Below are 18,070 nucleotides of genomic sequence, written 5' to 3' on the forward strand. Positions count from 1 at the left end.
TGGCTTAGGATACGGGGTAGAAGTCCAGTATTCTAGAAAAAGCAGAACTCCTACACTCAAACTATACCAGACCATTATTCATGTGGCTAAATGCCCACAGGCAATTATATGGCAGTGTTCTGTTCCACAAGCCAGTTAACAATAAGACGTTTATTGCATGAATGCAGAGGCAATCTGTAATTTGTGCATGGCTAATAAAGTTTTAATAAGAGCTGCTATATTTGATTAACTAGTTCAATTAATCAACTTAAATGGCACTGTAATTAATTGGGAAGATTTCTAAAAGCAGAATGCAAAATACAAGGGCTTATAAAAACTCCAGAGAGCAAGTAACAGCTTAAGAGACATCCTCCTTTTTCTCTCACATGAGAGGAAATGTATTCTATGACACCATATGCTGTGATGTGTACCATAAAAGGCATATGAAGGATGGGGATTTTTTGCCTATACTCAAATTTGATCCATCAGATAAAATGCATAGTATTGATGTGTAGAACAGCCTTTTCCAACCTTCTTTTCAAATGAAATTTGTATTAAGTCCCATTCATTAATGACATGGGCACAACAAGGTATCTTAAATGTTAAACCTACCGGGAAGTTTCAGCTACATTTCCAAGATGTGTGAACTGCTTGGAATATTGCACACATTTCTATTAAAAATGAAGAATAAAAAACAAGTCAGCCACAAACTACTTTTGAATATTGATTTCAGAGGGAAATGTACTGTGAGTTACAAATGCTCCTTTACATTTTTCCCAGGGCAGAAACCATCCAGGTTTCCCAGTGCACAAAAACTTAAGAGTTAAAAAACATGAACAGATTTCACCCCTCCTGCTGCTTCTATTCACTGAGACACAGAACATATGAAGTAACCATCCTTTTGAGTAGGAGCTGCAAAAGCACTCCTGAAGCCAGCCCCTGAGTAGCAGCTCCCTCCCACTTGTCCTGTCCTGTGCCAAAGAGGAGAATCAAATTACTCTCATCTGATGCCACTGAAACTTCCCCAGAGCACTAAAGTTGACCTTGCTTTCCCCTCTTCCTCCAACAGGCATGGAGAAAGGAATCAAAAATGGTGCTCAGACAATATTTCACAAGCTAGGTGGACCAGACAGTGACCCAGCTAGCTTCCGGAGGTGTCAGTGGGGAACAGAAGACACTCTTTGCTATCTCCGATCAGAGATGGAACAGCAAAGGGGAATCCACACTGCTACCTCCAACTGAGACATCTCTCTCAGGCAGACGTAGTGGGAAGTCTCCAGCAGGCCATATTCAAACTTCCACAGGGCAGTAGTTCCCCTCTTCTGCTAGAGAAACACAAAGGAGTCTCTTATTCTGCCACAGAGAAATACAGACCTACCTCATACTGATCCCTCAGTAACTTCATGAGCTGCATGTAAACCTCTTCTGCTTTCTGAGACAGTCTCACGTCCTCATGATGTATGAAAATAAAGTCACCCTCATCATCTGTAGGTGGTGAAGGCAGCTAGATAGCAATACAGAAAAAGATTCTTTGGAGAAATTATAGTTGAGATAGAAAAGGACAAAGTCAACTCTGTGGAAATCATTCAGACCAGATCAAGGGGGAGCACAAGGGCAAAAGGGTAAGAGAGTACATCATGCTGGATTTGAAATTTGACCTCTAGCCCTCTGTCATACTAGGCTGAGGCTTGGTGTCAGTGTCAAAGTTCCAAAAGCTGATACATTCTCGTACAACAGAAAATGGTGCAACAGCACACCCAAAAGCCATAACGTACCAATACAGAAATGGAAAGGGCCATCTGGAGACAGGTTATGAGAGCTTTTTAATCTTTGGGGATGTGGCAAAAAGACCCTGAACATCAATTGCGAGCATAATGATAATCATCAATGATTAAGGCATCAAGCAAGAAAATGGAGGACCAAAACAGATTCCAGGACAAATAGAGCAGTTAATATGTGAGAAATATATTGGTACGTAACATTCATGTATTTATGAACATAGTCATTAGCAAGTACTTTGAGAAATTTTGATGACTTATGGTCAAACGTAAGATAAAACATAATGGCCATTTTATTTTTGTGAACTGTGTTGATGTAGTTTTGCATTTGTGGACAACTACACAAAAATACGAAAATACTAAATCAGGTTAAAAGCAAAGTGGCCCAGCTATTGTGCACCTTCTACTCTGAAGACATTACAAAATATAAGGAATGGACAAAATCGTGAGTCCCCAAAGCTGAGCACACAATGTGTTCATTAATATTCATTTCATATCTATAGATGAATAAAGGGACATTACTTCAACTTCTCTGAACAAACTACACAACCTTGAGACATATATGAAGATACAGTGGTACCTAGCAAGATGACGACCCCACTGAACGACAAATCTGCATTACAATGACTTTTTGCGATCGCTATAGCGATTTGCAAAACAGTCATTCCAATGGGGGATTTTCGCTGGACGTTGATTAGGTCCATGCTTCGCGAACCGTTTGTTCACATGACGATTTTTTCGGCTCTGCAAAATGGCTGCCCTGTTTTTTCCGGACCCATGCTTCGCAGGGCAGCCATTTTTACAGCTGATCGGCGCTCACAAAATGGCTTCCCTATGGGCGATCTTCGCTGGATGATGAGGTATTTTCCCCACTGGAACGCATTAAATGGGTTTCAATGCATTCCAATGGGGAAAATGATTTCGCATGACAATGATTTCGCTAAACAGCGATTTTCCCGGAACGGATTATCATCGTCATGTGGGGCACCACTGTATACATATATTTTATTTAGCTGAATCTACACCAGCAATCTCATTGCATTTCCCTTCACTCCCAATACAATCTAATACTCTGAGCCAGTGTGATGCTGTTGCTAATGTATTGGACCAGGGCAGAAAACGCATATGCAAATCCCAACTCAGCTTTCAGATTCACTGGGCTACTTTCAATCTCATTTTCAATATAATCTCTCACTGCCAGCTGCAAAGCAAAAATTTTGCTCTCAGCTCTTCAGAGCAAGGAAAATAAATTAATGTAACAAATAAATTTCACAAATCCCATTCACAACCTGTGGGCTTTCCAGACCTTGGATAAATTATTTTTTGAGTCAGAAGTACGGAATCATCCAGTAAACCTGGCCAGTTAACAGGAAATGTATCACTTCCAAGGTCTAGTGTTTCCTCATCCCAGAACTGTAGATGCTTTAAAGCCACTCCCTGTTCCAACTGTCTGCTAAATTAACCCTGATTTTGAGAAACTGTATGCTGCCCACTTCAAGTAAGTGTGACACATTCTCCCCATAAACAGAGTGGGAGGAAAAGTAGCCAGGTTCTTATACTATACCACAGTGAAGTTTAACTTCTATTTTAAAAAGGAATTTACTGAAAAATCAGGTATTCCAAGTGACTAGGTGCAATTGAACATAGGGAGAATTAGAACTAACATTAAAAAAAGAGGCTCCTATAACAATCAGAGAAATGGTTCTGCATCTCTTCTTGTTAACGAAGTATTAGGTTGATTTCTTAAGAGATAAATTCACATGGGGTGTGTTATCTGCAATAAAGGGCCTCAGCTAATACAAGCTGGCATGGGTGGTGCCTCTCCAAGAAAATACAGCCTTGATACACTATTTAGGTTCCCTCTGCTAACCTTGGAAATGTCAACTAACTTGCCGCTTTTTGCCAACTCAATCTTTGGATCTATGCTTTTGGCTGTTCTCAGATACATCTTGGCTTGCTCAAGGTCATTTTGCTTCTTTGCCTGGATGGCAGCCTTTAAGTATTGTTTCTTTCTATTCTCCAGAATTTCAAGATGTTCTTTCACTGCAGAAAAGTAAAAATAACAACATAAAAATGAAGAATATATTTTCATGATGTTTTAGACCCATATGATACAGCCAGGAATTTTTAGCATTTTCATGTTTTCAAACTAATCCTATGAAAAAAAGATTAAATCATTTTATGTTTGTTGTCTAAGTGATAAGCATTATTTAACTCAGGAAAAAACATCTCTCAATCAGGTTATAAAATGACACCCCTTTCCCTTCCTTCAGTTTCTGTTTTCCATGTACAGTGGAGGGAGGGGGAGAGACATATTGTTCTCCACGCTCCTCATGCTTATGCACTGCCCAAGCTGTCACAGCTTGATGACAACTGGGAGTCCAACTACATCTGGGGGGCCACAGGCTCTCCAGTCATGCCTTACACTAGGTAGCTTGATTGCTGGAGAGGTTCCTCTTGCACAATGTACTTCTTATGTACTATGCAGTATGGCTTTTGTATTTTACCCATGACACACCAAGATCTTGACTACAGAGGCTGACCTACTAAGAAGGTCTTGCCTAAAAGAAAGTGAGGAAGAAAGACAGACTATTACTAGCCGTTTTCTTCAATTCCCACACTGCATCCAAACACTGGCCATGCCGCCTGCCTACACTGCAGCAATGGCATGTGAATATACAAACAAACAAAAAATTGTGGAAAACTTTCTCATCACAGGGATACACAAAATCCATTGTTAGCAGCACAAAAGGCATGTACAATAATGGCTCCTAGTTATTTCTCATTCTCACAGCACAGCTGCCTGCTCTCTGATACTCTGTGCAGTCTCCTCAGACAGCCAAACCAAATCTATGAACTAAATTTATGTGGCAGGTTTTGATTCAGCTGAAGTAGCTGATCTGTCTATGGAAGCCCAACACGGGAGCGGAGGAAGGGGTGAAATGAGTAATGGAGAAATGATATTGTCATCAACAAGACAAGAGCTGGCTCTAAATCCTTAACACATTTTAATGATCACCCATTCAGAGGAAATTCAGAGAACAGAACCACTTTAAAGGAGTGAGGTTTTCCTCAAATGCAAGTTCACAACCTGTGTTCAAGCACCTTGGAAACTACAAACACAAAGTTCTGTGAAATGCCATTCATGCCTGTCAGAAACACAAAACAGTGATTAGTTTGGATTCAGTAGCAATGCCCTTTAGCAACACCAGGGGCTAAACTCAAGCACTTAAAGCAAAACGTGCTGCTTCTTATATTCTGACCCATTGCATTTAAAGTATTCTCTGGATAGTTTACAATTTAATTATGCAGGGTACACATTGCCCCTCCCCCAGAAAGCTGGGTACTCAGTTTACCAACCTCATAAGGATAGAAGGATGAGTGAACTTTGAGCAGCTACCTGGGATTGAACCTGGGTCATGAACACAATTTTGGCTGCAGTACAGCAGTTCAACCATGGTACCACAAGGCTCTTATGTTAAGCACTTATTGAAGTGCCTAGTTAATAAAAAAAATCACATGCTGTCAAGTCAATTCTGACTTATGGCAACCCTTTCCAGGGTTTTCTTTCTAGGTTAATACACAGAACTGGTTTACCATTCCCTTCTGCTGAGAGTGGCCTGGAACTGTGCCGCTTGCCCAAGGCTAGTAGGGGATTCAAACTCCCAACCTTTGGCTCTGTAGATACCTAAACCATCGAGCTATGCAGCCAGCTATTTAAGTGCCATCTTAGATGTATTTACTGTATGCATGCCTATCACTTTCTGTTCTATCCTCAAAAGAACAGACAATGAACAACTGTCCTCTTCTATCCTTTCAAACATCCTTCAAGTGTCTCGAAAAAATTAACATCGGACTACAGCTCAATTACACAGTCCATTCAAGCTTCTCCAAATCAAATGTGTTAACAAAACAAAGTGATGTCCCCTTGAGTCCTTACCAGCTGGACAGAGGGGGTCACCAGATGTAGACTTCTCTGATGTGGTTTCGGTGGTGGGCACAAAATTATCTTCCTCTGGAGAGGTTTCTTCCTGTACTATAGCAGATGGCACCATTAGTGGCTGAACAACTTGCACTGGTTTTTTAGGCAGCTGAGTGGTCTGTTTGCTAGGCAGAGACTGTGTGAAAGCCTCATCCTAATGGGATCAAAAAAAGGAAATGAATACAGTGTTAACTAAACGCAGATACAAGACCTGATGAGAAACAAATGGATCACGTAACATGGCTCTCTGCTCTGGTATTGAAGAAAAGGCAAAGACTCTGCATGTTCTGTTTGTAGAGTTTTCAGAACTGGGCAACTGTTAAGAGCAAGGGAGACACAATGGGCAGAAACTGAAAGTTAAGACCTTGACAAAATGAAGAAGAGAAAAGGCAATATTTGTGACATTTTAAAAGACTAATAGATTTATTTCAGTGTGAGCATTCACAGATGAAAATCCATTTCTTCAGATGCAAGGAGAAAAATATGGTCCTCTATACACAGATGTTTGTCTGTTATCTGTATCCTCACCTGGTCCTGATTCTTAACTGCTATAGGGATATATATGCAGAAATACAGAGGGCATTATATTTGAACACCTTGTGTTGAAAGAAGTGGATTTTGATCTACAAAAACTCACAATGAAATAAATCTATTTGTGTCATAATATTTTGTCTTTTTTTCTCTTTTTACTTCTCTAATTTTGTCAACATGCTTAGACAAACTAACACAGCTACTACTTGTATATTAAGACACTGAAAAACACTTTTAATATCTGCTGTTAGTAGTACAGGAAACATTTAGCAAAATGGGCTATATGGTTCCATTTTTTTATGGTTTTCTGAAGTGTGCCGACAGGAAAGCAGTAAAATAACCAGTGCAGCAGCTGACGTTAAGGAATCGAGCTGAAAACCAGCAAAGAGCTTCTGTGTGAAATGGTTAAGAATAAAAACATCAATTGACAGGTCCCTCCAAAGGGCCTAAAGGAGAGGCCATTTATGTTAACAACATACCTCATCATTATCATCTTTAACATTCTCCTCTTGTTCCATCTTAGCCAGCCTGTTAGCACTTTCAAGCACTGTAGCAACTGTATTGCCATCCTCTGTTGTAGCCATTCCAGGAATTGGAGGGAATCCTGAAAGGAAAAGATATATGTTGTGGCTCTGAGTAATGGAAGGAAAACATACCTATTTATGTGAACAGACAGGATTCAAAATCTTAGCTGTTCTCATGAAATTCCAAGATCAGAAACTTCTGGCCACAGACGCCAGCGTCTACCTACTAAGCAGACAATGCCTACTCTTTCACCTACGTAAGCACACCGAAGAGAAGAACTGGAACATGAATTCTGACCAAGGTCTGCAGTTATTGACTCTTCCACAGCTAAGTAAGCTGACACTGAGAATAAAGTACAGTAAACAAAAAAATATGGACGATGGAAATTAAGAGTCATGTCCTCCATCCATGGTTTTACACAATTTCTCATATGAGTGCTGCTGATTTGAGGTGGAAGACAGAATAAGGCTTTCTTTACTTAACAGGTTTACTCACCTGCCCTATATTGCTTGTAATTCAAATACACAACTCTCCCTTTTAAAAAATACCAGTGTTGCAAACCCATATTCCTAACTTACCAGTATCAATTAAACATTGGAGTAAATGTGCTAATCTTAAAATTACATCTTCTGAGCTTTCCACATTCAGGTAGATAAAGCACCATTGCTTTGCAGCCTTTGCTACCCAACATCATGATATTACATATTGAACAGGGCAGGGCCAATGCGAAGGGTTCTCTCTAACTTCAGCTACAACATTTTTTTTTGTGTAAAGAGGACTTGGTTTAGATTTTATTCCAAATGAGTATCTCCTTCCCACCCCCACCCTAGATAAAATATTTTGAATTGTGTCATGAATTCTGATCTAACAAAATAAAAACAAACAATCAAGTTCTGACTGGGATCTGCCAACAGGATGGATAGATCTCTCCAAGCAAGCAACCTTTTGTTAGGCCACCTGACTTTACCTTGCCATTCAAGAAGCCCTTCCTGCTCATGGGAACAGCAACAGTAAAGGTAGAAAGCAAAATAATCCAGAACCATTGATACTTCTAGTGGGCTAAAACAAAGAGGACAGAAATGTGTGCAAGTTTTTGCCCTTTCCAGCTTTTCTCCTCTGTCAAGCTCTTACCAGTGGGGAGCAGGGGGAGGGAGCAGAATAACCCATCACACAACTTCATAAAAGTTAACAGACAACAGGCGCATTTTGCAACACTGCCAGTCCAGCCTTCTAACAGAGAAGAGTGAGAGGAACTCGGCTGTAGCATTTCTGGCTAATGTACCAGTGAAACTGCTTATGTCGGGTTTTCTCACATATCACCACACAGCCCTGACAATCAAACACTTACCAGGAGGAACTGGTAATTCAGCAAAATTCACTTTTCTTCCTGCTTTATGGGCTCTCATGGCATCCTGATATTGCTGTAACAAGATATTATATTCAGAAAGAAAGGTTTCTGTTCAGAAATTTTGGAATATGTTTGTATTTTAAATACACATTTGTTACTCATTTTCTCTTCAGAGGCTACAAACTCTTCCGATAGTCAATTTCTGCAGCAAACATTATATACCATTTATGGATACTCTAAGTACAATAGTTTATAGCTACAAAAATGAAAAGCTCCCATCAGATTGTTCATCTGTTGTCATTCTATTCATTTGGAGAAAGAACACCAGCAATGTTCTTCATAAATTGAAGTTGATGATTGTACACAATGGGTTAGATTTTGTCACATTTAGAGGACACGCTGAAAACAATGGGCATTGCATTAGTCATGACTAGTTTAAGCCCCACTGATTTCACTGTGTTCTTCTTTCTGTCTGACAAACCTATGAATCACAACATAATCCTATAAAGTCTACTCAGAAGTATGCCCCACTGAATTAAATGGGGCTTATATCTAGGCCATATTTATACAGGTCTGCAGCTCCAGTGCACAAACAGAAAACTACATCAAAGAGATATGGTTCACAGAAAACCATTCCCAAGTAGGCTTATATGTGGTAACTTCTATAAGAGCAAATTCTTCCAGTGATATTATGACAGGATCTATTAAAGCTTCCCTTGAGCTTATGAAAATATCACATTAGACCAAGAGGGCACAACTCCTGGGAGAGGAGGTGCTGCCATCACCTTCCCCCGTGCAGACCACACCTTACTTCTTTTGGCAATGAAAACCAATTGAATGTGCCCATTTAAAACAAGGCCCATGAATAGGATCTCACTTCCGGGAAGTTTCCTGGGCACAAAATATGTGGCAGGGCTGGGGAGGCAGATGTAGCTGAAAGATCATCAGAGATTTGCAACAAGGAGGTCTGTTGGTGTCAGAAAACCCAGCTCTGCCACTTCCCTCACCTTGACTATCCTCTCATGCATCCTGCTTTTCCGACTATCTCCATTTGCTTTGGCTTGGGCTGCTGCTGTTTTGTATTTCTCCAGCCTCTGCTGCAAAGCCTCTAGCACTGTTTTCGGCTGCTGCAGGGAACCTTTCAAGGGGGGGAAAAGATCCAAGGAATGTATCATATGATTTCATTCATAGAATATGATTTCTATTTATTGCACTTTAAACCATCTTTTTTTTCATTGATACTGAAGGCTGAAGTAGCAAGTAAATACAGCTCTGTGTTTCCAAAATGTGTAACAACAGGGAGAGGCCTAAACTTAAACACATCTCACCTCAAGCTTCATTACCTTGAGTATCTGGTGAGGTCACAGATTGGGAAGTTTCCACAGGTACAGATAGAGGCTGTTTTGAGGGAAGCTGCATCTTTTCTGGACTTTCAAGTTCTGAAGAAGTAGGTGAAAGAGAAGAATTCTAACTGTATATCAGTAAAATGCAAGAAGTCCCCAAGATACAAATCCTTCAGTATCGTTGATCATCATTCAACAAGACCAAAGGAATGATCATTATCTAATCTATGCCCAATATGGGAAAGGACACCAAAAGCATTTGCATCAGCACCCACACATACACAGGTGACATGTGCCCTTTAATTCTGTTGCTGTTGTGTTTACTGTGCACATTAAACAGCAACAGAAGTAAACGGCAAGTAATGTTTTTTCTCAGATACATTAAATGCAAATTAAGCATTTATAACATCAGTGTATTCTAAGTGTTTGGAAGCAGAATCCCCCTATAACAAATCTTCAACCTTAAAGAGGCAAATGCAGAAAAAGGACAAAATAGGATGCACTAGTTGCAAAAAAGGATTAGACAAAAAGGCCCCCAATGGGAAGACAGTATAAGAGGCTCTAGTTCTAGAATCTAAAATATGGGGTGTGAGCCCCTTAGGCTAGTTAGGACATAAGAGGGACAACTTTGTAAAACAAGCATTTGCCTTACAAAGAGAATATAATTACAGTGGTGCCTCAACTTACGACTCTCTCTACTTAAGACCATTTTGAGTTACGACCAGCTCCGGCCGCAAAATTTTGCTTCGATTTGTGACCGGAGCTTCCACTTATGAACAGAAAAAGGTAGGGGGAAAAGGCAGGAAATTCAAACCGTTGGTGGCGAAGAGGCTGCTTCTTAGTAGCTCTTTCATCTCAATGGTTAGGGAAAGGGATGCAGCGGCAGGGGGAGGCGGTGGCGGGGGTGTTGCCGCACCTGATGTTGGGATCCTGGTCCTCAGCCTTGACGTGGGGGCGGAGGGGGCCCTGACTCCAGCTCCTGGAGGAAGGGTGCTCCCACATCGCTGCTTCCTCCCTCCTGGCGGGGCCGTGCTCTCCTTGGCCCTGCGGGGGCGGCTCCCTTTCTCCACTGGTGAGTGGCTCCTGAGCAGCAGGTGGCTCGCCTGCCGGGGGGGGGGGGTGCCTGATGCTGCCTCCTGCTCCGGCTCACCGGGGTGGCTGTGTCGGTCCTCGGCACTCCTCGGCGCCCTCTGCAGGGCTGCTGCCATCGCCACTGCTGGGTCCTTTAAACTGTTGGTGGCAAAGAGGCTGCTCACCGGGGCGGCTGCATCAGCTCTCGGCGTTCCTCGGCACCCTCCACAGGCTGATGACGATGACGACGCTGGTCCCCGCTGCCACCTCTGGAACCAGCACCGGCGGCTGCTCGCCAGGGACCCAGCAGCGGCTGCAGCATGAGCCCACGGAGGGCAGCAAGGAGCACCGAGGACCGACGTGGCCGCCCCAGCGAGCAGCCACCAGTGCCAGTGCCGGAGCTGGAGGCGGCATCGGGCACCAGCAACGGCGGCAGCAGCAGTCCGTGGAGGCCATCGGAGGAGGCTTGGGACTGCCTGGTAAGGTAAGGTGCCGGGTTTTGGTTTTTAAAAATTGTTCTGGGTGGGTTTTGCAAGGCTGGGGGGCGTTATGTTTCTGTGGTGTATTGTTATTTGTTTTTTGGTGATTTGTCTGCAGTCCCAGTGTGGGGCTTGCTTTGTTTATTTTTATTTTATTTTGGGGTTTTTTTGTTGTTGTTGTTGCCAGAACGAATTAATCGTGTTTCCAATGCATGCTTCAACTTACGACCATTTTGACTTACATTCCGTCTTCTGGAACGGATTATGGTCGTAAGTCGTGACACCACTGTATTATGGTCCCTACCCACCATATAGATTCAACTTGTACTTTCAAATATCTAGAAAAGAACACTCTATATCAGTAGAAAATTTAAATCCTATAAAATTCATGGTTTTAATTCTGCAGAGGTCCTTTTAAAATAATTTTTTAAAAAATTATAAAAATATTTCTGAATTCAGTGTGATCTAGCTTCATCATTTACTTGTTATTCAGTGTCTTCTAGTTACTTGATACATTCAACAGATACAATTTTTTTCCTTCTCCTGTTACCTTGAGGTGCCGGAGGCATATTCTCGAGGTCTATTGGCTGCCCACTGTCCAGTGCTTCTAGAACCATGCTGAATTTCTGAAACAGAAATTACTTATGTTTAAAGTTAAAGAGATTCCCAAGTTTCTATCTTTTGTGGTAACAAAGAAAAAATGTAATGCACTGAGAAGCTTTGTTTATAATTTAAAAATCAAGATAGAGATTGGATGAGGTTTCTCAGGAAAAAATAAGATAGATTTATGCTGTCCAAAATTCCACCTTTTGTCTTGTGATGTCCAGAACTCGTGATCTGGGTCCATCACATGTGCTATGTATGTCATACATAACCAGTACAGTGATGCCTCGCAAGATGAAAATAATTTGTTCCGCGAGTCATTTCATATTGCGAATTTTCCCATAGGAATGCATTGAAAAAACTTGTTTTGCGAAGCATGGCCATAGAAAAATCATCTTGCGAGTCACCAAAAAAATCGCAAAGCGCTTTCGTCTTGCAAGTTTTTCGTTGCACGAGCCATTTGTCTTGCGAGGCATCACTGTATTCCTCTATTTGTCAGCAATCTGAAATTATACCATTTATAGAACAAAGCCAGCAGATCAAAGTCATTTTAGCCATTTTTTTCCTAATTCAATTATTCTGACTGCAAATTTTGGTTTAGCTGGTTATAGAACATGCATTTTCTAAGTGCATGGTTGTTTTAGTGATCCTGACACAATGAGACAGATTTCTTCTTTAAAAGATAATGATGGAATGTTAGGTCATTATTAGTTTAATAACGGGAAGTACCATCACTTTATAATGAAGCAGAATTTATTAAAACAGGACTATTCTACTGCTTCATTTCATTCCTGTTCAACAGGGGCCACTACAAGTGCATGGAAACTTATGATGCAATGGTTTGACTCGCATGGCAAGTTCTATTTCATGAACATGCCTAGAGAAAGAAATTCACCTTACAGATTCCATTTTTATGCTGAAAGTGAACTCAAGGCTCTCACACAGAAAAAAGGAAATAATCAAGTGACTCAGAGTCCCAATGCAAATTCCAGTTTGGACAAAGCTCCCTGGGTTTGTGAATAATGAAGCCTCACCTTCCCAGTCCTCATATATTCTTTTGCCTTCTCAAGATCACCTCTTTGTTTGGCCTTCAGTGCTGCTAATTTATATTCCTTCTCTCTTGTAACAAGCAGTGCTCGTGTACCAGGGTTTGGGGAATCTGAACAAGACAATAAAGCCAACCAATAAATCATCCCCTTTAAACAATATGCCTTAAAGATACCTCCCTTCTAGGTCTGGCCCATCTCCATGGAGGAGACAAGCACCAAACACAGGCTTATTTCCTATACAAAAGCAGAATGGGAATGCTTACGGGTATGGGCCACACTCAAACTACTTACGGCTTTCAGCAGTGTCATCTATTCCTAGAACATCCATATTCACATCCTGGTCTTGGAGTGCAACCGGGCTCACAGGCTGCTCCAGATCACTGGCATTCATTACGTCATGGTCGGTAGAGGAGTGTTCCTTTCCCCCCTCCTCTCCCTGTTCAGGTACTGTAACCTCCTCTTCACTGCCTGAGCTTTTAGGCAAGTCATTATGGTGCATGACTTGTGGTGTAGTCACAGAGCTCTTCCCTGATGCTACAGGTGGTGGCATTTCTTCCTCATTCACTTTTTTCCCCTTCTTCACTGCAGTCAGCATGGTTTCCAATGCCTATCATTGATTGAGGGAATATAACACCTCATGAATAGAATGCTCACCACTACATGATCCTCTTTAGCAACCCCATTCATTATTCACTTACACACAGTTTACACATTATTATTATTCTCAACATTAACTAGAACAGTTCTTCCAGGCAAAATAACAAAATGATCATTGTTTGGTCACTCAAAGTAGCATACCGACCAACACTGTCTTGCAAAGGTATATTTTGTTATCATTTCTAATTTCTAAAATAGCTCACCCTATAATATATGGTTCTATATGTAACACTGCAAATCCTAGCTTTGAGTGATTTTTTAAACTAGCTTGGATTCAACTTACTTTCACTGTGAATCTCCCAAGTTTCTACATTAGCAACAAGTCCTATCCTTGGCTACTGGAAGTCCCACAGAGTACAAAGGAATTCTAGCACGGCAGCTAGAATTCTCTTAACTAGAACAGAAACTACACATGCTGCAGGACTGCCAACAAACAGACAAGGTCAAAATCAACCAAAAGATCAGAATGAAGTACCGCCAGCTTTTGAGGAGCAGCTGTGCCTCTTTTTAACTTGCTGTGTCATGCTAAAGGTGTAACAGAAGAATTATATACTGAGACATACAGAAGAGCCTAGCTCTTTCTTCAGGTGTTACTTACTACTGTTTAGTCTAGATGTGGGGAGGGGAGCATGTTAGTCTTGTCACTTTTGTCACCACTTCATTTATGTGCAAAACTATGATTCTGAAGCAACCTCCTGATTTTTCACCAGAGCTTCCAGGAACAGAGGAGTCTTCCCTCTTCAGACTCATCCCTTTTTGCATAAGAAAAGTGAAAGCAGAGGAGATGGTACTCCCACATTCCCTTCCCTATGTAATAAATGAACACTGTACATAATCCCTGAATAGGGCACTGAGGGTATATTTTAGTCAGCAGGGCATCACCAGTTGAGCCTTAAATTATGCTTGTATGGCAGCTTTGCAAAGGGTTCTACAGGACGCCTGGAAACATACACCCTACTATCATATGGGGGACAGCAAGAGTTTTCAGTTCTCTGAGATTCATGAAAACATTCACAAGGCACACAAAATTGGAAAAAACACTATTCCATCCATTCAGCTCTTCAGATTGCAAAATTCATAGGTAAATCTCTGACACAGAGCAATTAGAAAGCACGAAGTTCCTCCTTTGCTAGATGGCAAAGAGACCAACAAGGGAACTGTACACTATAAGGGAACACGCAGTAGTATTTTCAGTAACACAAATGCAGGAACACAGGAAAGAAACATTGTGTACACCTTGCAAAAAAGCACCACAAATATTACTGAATTTTCAGTCCTAAGGGAGTTAGGTATCTGACTGCAAAGCCAGAGGCTGGGAGTTCAATTCCACATAATACATCCCAGAAGAGCCAGCCTGTGTGGCCTTGGGCAAGCTGCACAGCCTCAGGGTGCCCCCAGAAGAAGGGAATGGCAAACCACCTCTGAATATCTACCTGGAAAGCTTGAAAAAAGGGTTGCCATAAGTCAAAATGGATTTATGACAGCATATAAGCCAACCAATAAAACCTCTCAGTTGTGCGGGTGCATGGCTGCGCAGCACTGTATTGGTTCCATGCACCCGCAGTTAATATTGCCACTCCTTTGGTTCCAGTCATGGCTGGAATTTTGTCCAGGCAGGGCAGGGTTTCTGTTTAGTGCTGGTGGAGAATTAGAGGGAACGTTGCATACAAGCATCATCATCATGATCATCAGACACACATTTCTGCTCTTCTATGAAGCACAGTCACAGCATTTGAATCTTTTTCTATCTATAAAACATGGGCCATTTAACAAAGTATCTGGAAAATACCAACTACTACATAAAAATTAGCAATGTGCATTTTGCAGTGTAATTAGTAACCCAACTGAGCATCTGTAGATACTGCTGAATCAATTGCCTACTAGATCAATATATATAAGTAAATTACCATATAAAAGTTAAAACCAATGTTAATAATAACTTCATTTCCATAGTGTTTTATTTCTCCCACTCAAGTAATAATCAATTTGAATGCATTTTTGTGCGGGAATATGTATCAGAGCATGAAAATATTATTCAATAGCTAAGTCTGGAAAACAGAAAATAACCTTGGTTAAATTCCTTACTGACTAAAATGCTTTAAAACCTGAACCTAACCCCTATAAAATGTTATACATGAGAAATATTAATGGAAGTGCTTCATTTATCCTAGACAACTCTGCCTGTAAAAAAAACTGAGATAGAAAATGATTGGCATCCAACTGCATGAATGAAAATGAAAACCATTCTTTTGCCCTCTTCTATGCAGTTTTGTAATTCATCCAGAGCTTTATACAACTCCTCCAATGAGAAGATGGAGAGTGGCGGTCCTACATACCTTGAGGCCTCGCTCATACCGTCGCACTTTGGCACTCTCACCAGCCTCTTTTGCATTTGCAATGGCTGCTTTATAGTTAGCGATCCTTTCTTCTATTGATTGTTGCAATCTACTGGAAACAGCAGGAGTCATCTTGAAGAAAAATAAAGCAGAAAATAAGGCAGACAAGCCTCTTGCTCTACTGAATGACACTCAAAGCGTGGCCAGCAGTCCCAAACCAACCTCTGCAACATGCACAGATAGGACTCCAGACATAAGCAGCCCAGCCCTCCCTTCTGAACAGGGGAGTGTTTGTTCTTCAGCAAAAATTCCACCGGTCACCTCCAGGCCTTCTGCCAAAGAACAGGAAAGAGGTGGGTGGAGCACCTCACAAAATTCTAGAGCCACAGAATAACTGGAGAGATGTGGTCAGCGAAAGGATGAAGGAACATAGTCACAACATCCTAGTCATTTCAGGTAAAGCCAGCTACACAACTATTTTTGAGTATTAAAGAACCTTTCTGCTGTGAGTATCCAAGAGGGTCTCTAAATCAGGATTGTTCAAAAATTTCCCTCCTCCTCTTTGGAGATGGAAAAGGCACCAGACAAACACTCTGCTCAAACATATAAGGAAAACAGTTGGCATTTCACCACTAAGAAAACAGTCTCTTAAGAGGCTGCCAGCATGACTAAGTAACAACAGAACTGCTCATCAAACAGGATCTTGCTGGCTAATAGGAATGATACTGCGAGTTGGCCGAATGTGTTTAAAATAGGAGTAAAACACCAGCTAAAAAGCTTTGAACCAAGAATGGGAAACTTCCTGAGGTTGGGGCCTGCATTATGTGCTGCCAGTCGTGAAAACATGCCAACAAACCTTTCACCACTGCTGTCCCAACAATCCTGGGTTTACAAACCAATGATCTGTATGTGTCCTGTTTCCCAGGAGAGCCACATTCCCAGCTACCTGCTGTGAGCTAAATTCTTCCAAGAAAAAAAGGTGTATGTTCCCCAGGTGCCATGTCTCTTAGCACAATTGCTGGGACTTTGACAACAATGATTTAAGAAGTAGGGAAGACATGCTAAGCAGGCTGTACAAATGGTCAGGGGGGCACAAGGCACCAGCTGTTGGTTGCCTCCTTCTGCTATAAACAGACACATGCGACCAAGGAGAACATCATGGAGGGATTCTGTCCAATCTCACATGGTCTATAGCAGTGGAAGGCAATCTAGTACTTTTGAAGTGCTACAGGTTACAATTCCCAACAATCCCAGCCAATGAGGCCAATGATGAAAGATTCTGCCAACTGTAGTTTAAGCACATCTGTGTGCCAAGATTTCTGGCCCTGATCTGGATACTGCTCAGTTACTGTCCCCAAAACTAGCTCTCTCAAAAGATCCCGTTCGTAGATCAGTTACCTACTTCACTTGAAAATCTGTATCCCAAACACTGTTGAACTAGCACAACAATATTGCCAATAGTAGTCATACTCTGCAAATGTTAAGGAACCTCCAAATTTACTTAGAATAAACACAAACACTGTGCCATGTTCCCAGAAGAGAAGGCAGATATCTTAAGTATTCGGCAGCTTATTACTCTCCAGATCAGCCCCAACCAGCATAGCTTATTATTGGAACTGGTTGCTGTCCACAAGATCTGGAAGGCACCATTCTGGAAAATCATGGTACAACAAAAGCACTGGAGGGTGGACATCCATTTCCATCTTTTTAAAATTCAATATATTCCTATCCAAAGAGCAGATTTCACCTACCTGTGCCTGGTTAGTTTCAGTATGCTCTTCTGTGGTTACAGATGATATTTCCATTGTTTCTGTCTCATGTTCGCAGCTTGCTCCTTCATCTTCATCTCCCAAGACCAACTGCAATTCCGCCTAGAGCAAGAACCAGTGCAATGGTTGCTGCAGAATAGTCTCTTCTATTTTAAATCCTGTGATCAAATGAGGCACAGGGTATTTCACACCTTTTAGCTACTATCCTTCAAAGACAGGGGCCAGTATCCTACCTCAACTTTCCACTAGAGAACATTAAATCAATTGCTGAACTGTTGAATGCTGAGTGTAAATATCACTAAATCAATGGACTTAATCTGATTGGGATTAGCAACAGCAGTGGTCCCCAACCTTGGGCCTCCAGATGTTCTTGGACTTCAACTCCCAGAAATCCTGGCCAGCAGAGGCGGTGGTGAAGGCTTCTGGGAGTTGTAGTCTAAGAACATCTGGAGGCCCAAGGTTGGGGACCATTGAGCAACAGGATACCGGCCAGAGCCTTGAAGTTTCCTATTTTAAATCAAACAGTATTCTTCTTATGCTGAACCACTGCAATTTAAAAAAGAAAACACAACGAATGAATAGAAGAGTTCTTTAACCATGACAAATGAATGTCATTTTCG

The 18,070-nt window shown here is 41.5% G+C and overlaps 1 protein-coding gene across 2 annotated transcripts in view; it reads right to left on the minus strand.

Annotated features, from left to right (window-relative positions):
• Nucleotides 1-18,070, minus strand: part of CC2D1B (coiled-coil and C2 domain containing 1B) — a 42,262-nt gene that overhangs the window by 13,293 nt on the left and 10,899 nt on the right. For both annotated transcript variants that reach the window (XR_012086401.2, XM_020788116.3), the window contains exons 5-17: nt 17,433-17,552; nt 15,682-15,813; nt 12,980-13,295; nt 12,674-12,798; nt 11,587-11,662; nt 9,487-9,582; nt 9,151-9,281; nt 8,144-8,216; nt 6,750-6,874; nt 5,698-5,893; nt 3,628-3,800; nt 1,358-1,483; nt 592-650 (exon numbers count right to left, since the gene is read on the minus strand). Coding sequence is in view for 1 of the 2 variants with exons in the window: in XM_020788116.3 (XP_020643775.3) it covers nt 592-650; nt 1,358-1,483; nt 3,628-3,800; nt 5,698-5,893; nt 6,750-6,874; nt 8,144-8,216; nt 9,151-9,281; nt 9,487-9,582; nt 11,587-11,662; nt 12,674-12,798; nt 12,980-13,295; nt 15,682-15,813; nt 17,433-17,552 (1,748 nt within the window). In the remaining variant the exon portion in view is untranslated. The remainder of the gene's footprint in view (nt 1-591; nt 651-1,357; nt 1,484-3,627; nt 3,801-5,697; nt 5,894-6,749; nt 6,875-8,143; nt 8,217-9,150; nt 9,282-9,486; nt 9,583-11,586; nt 11,663-12,673; nt 12,799-12,979; nt 13,296-15,681; nt 15,814-17,432; nt 17,553-18,070) is intronic.

This window comes from Pogona vitticeps, chromosome 4 (genome assembly GCF_051106095.1).
Source record: "Pogona vitticeps strain Pit_001003342236 chromosome 4, PviZW2.1, whole genome shotgun sequence".
Classification (NCBI taxonomy): Eukaryota; Metazoa; Chordata; class Lepidosauria; order Squamata; family Agamidae; genus Pogona; species Pogona vitticeps.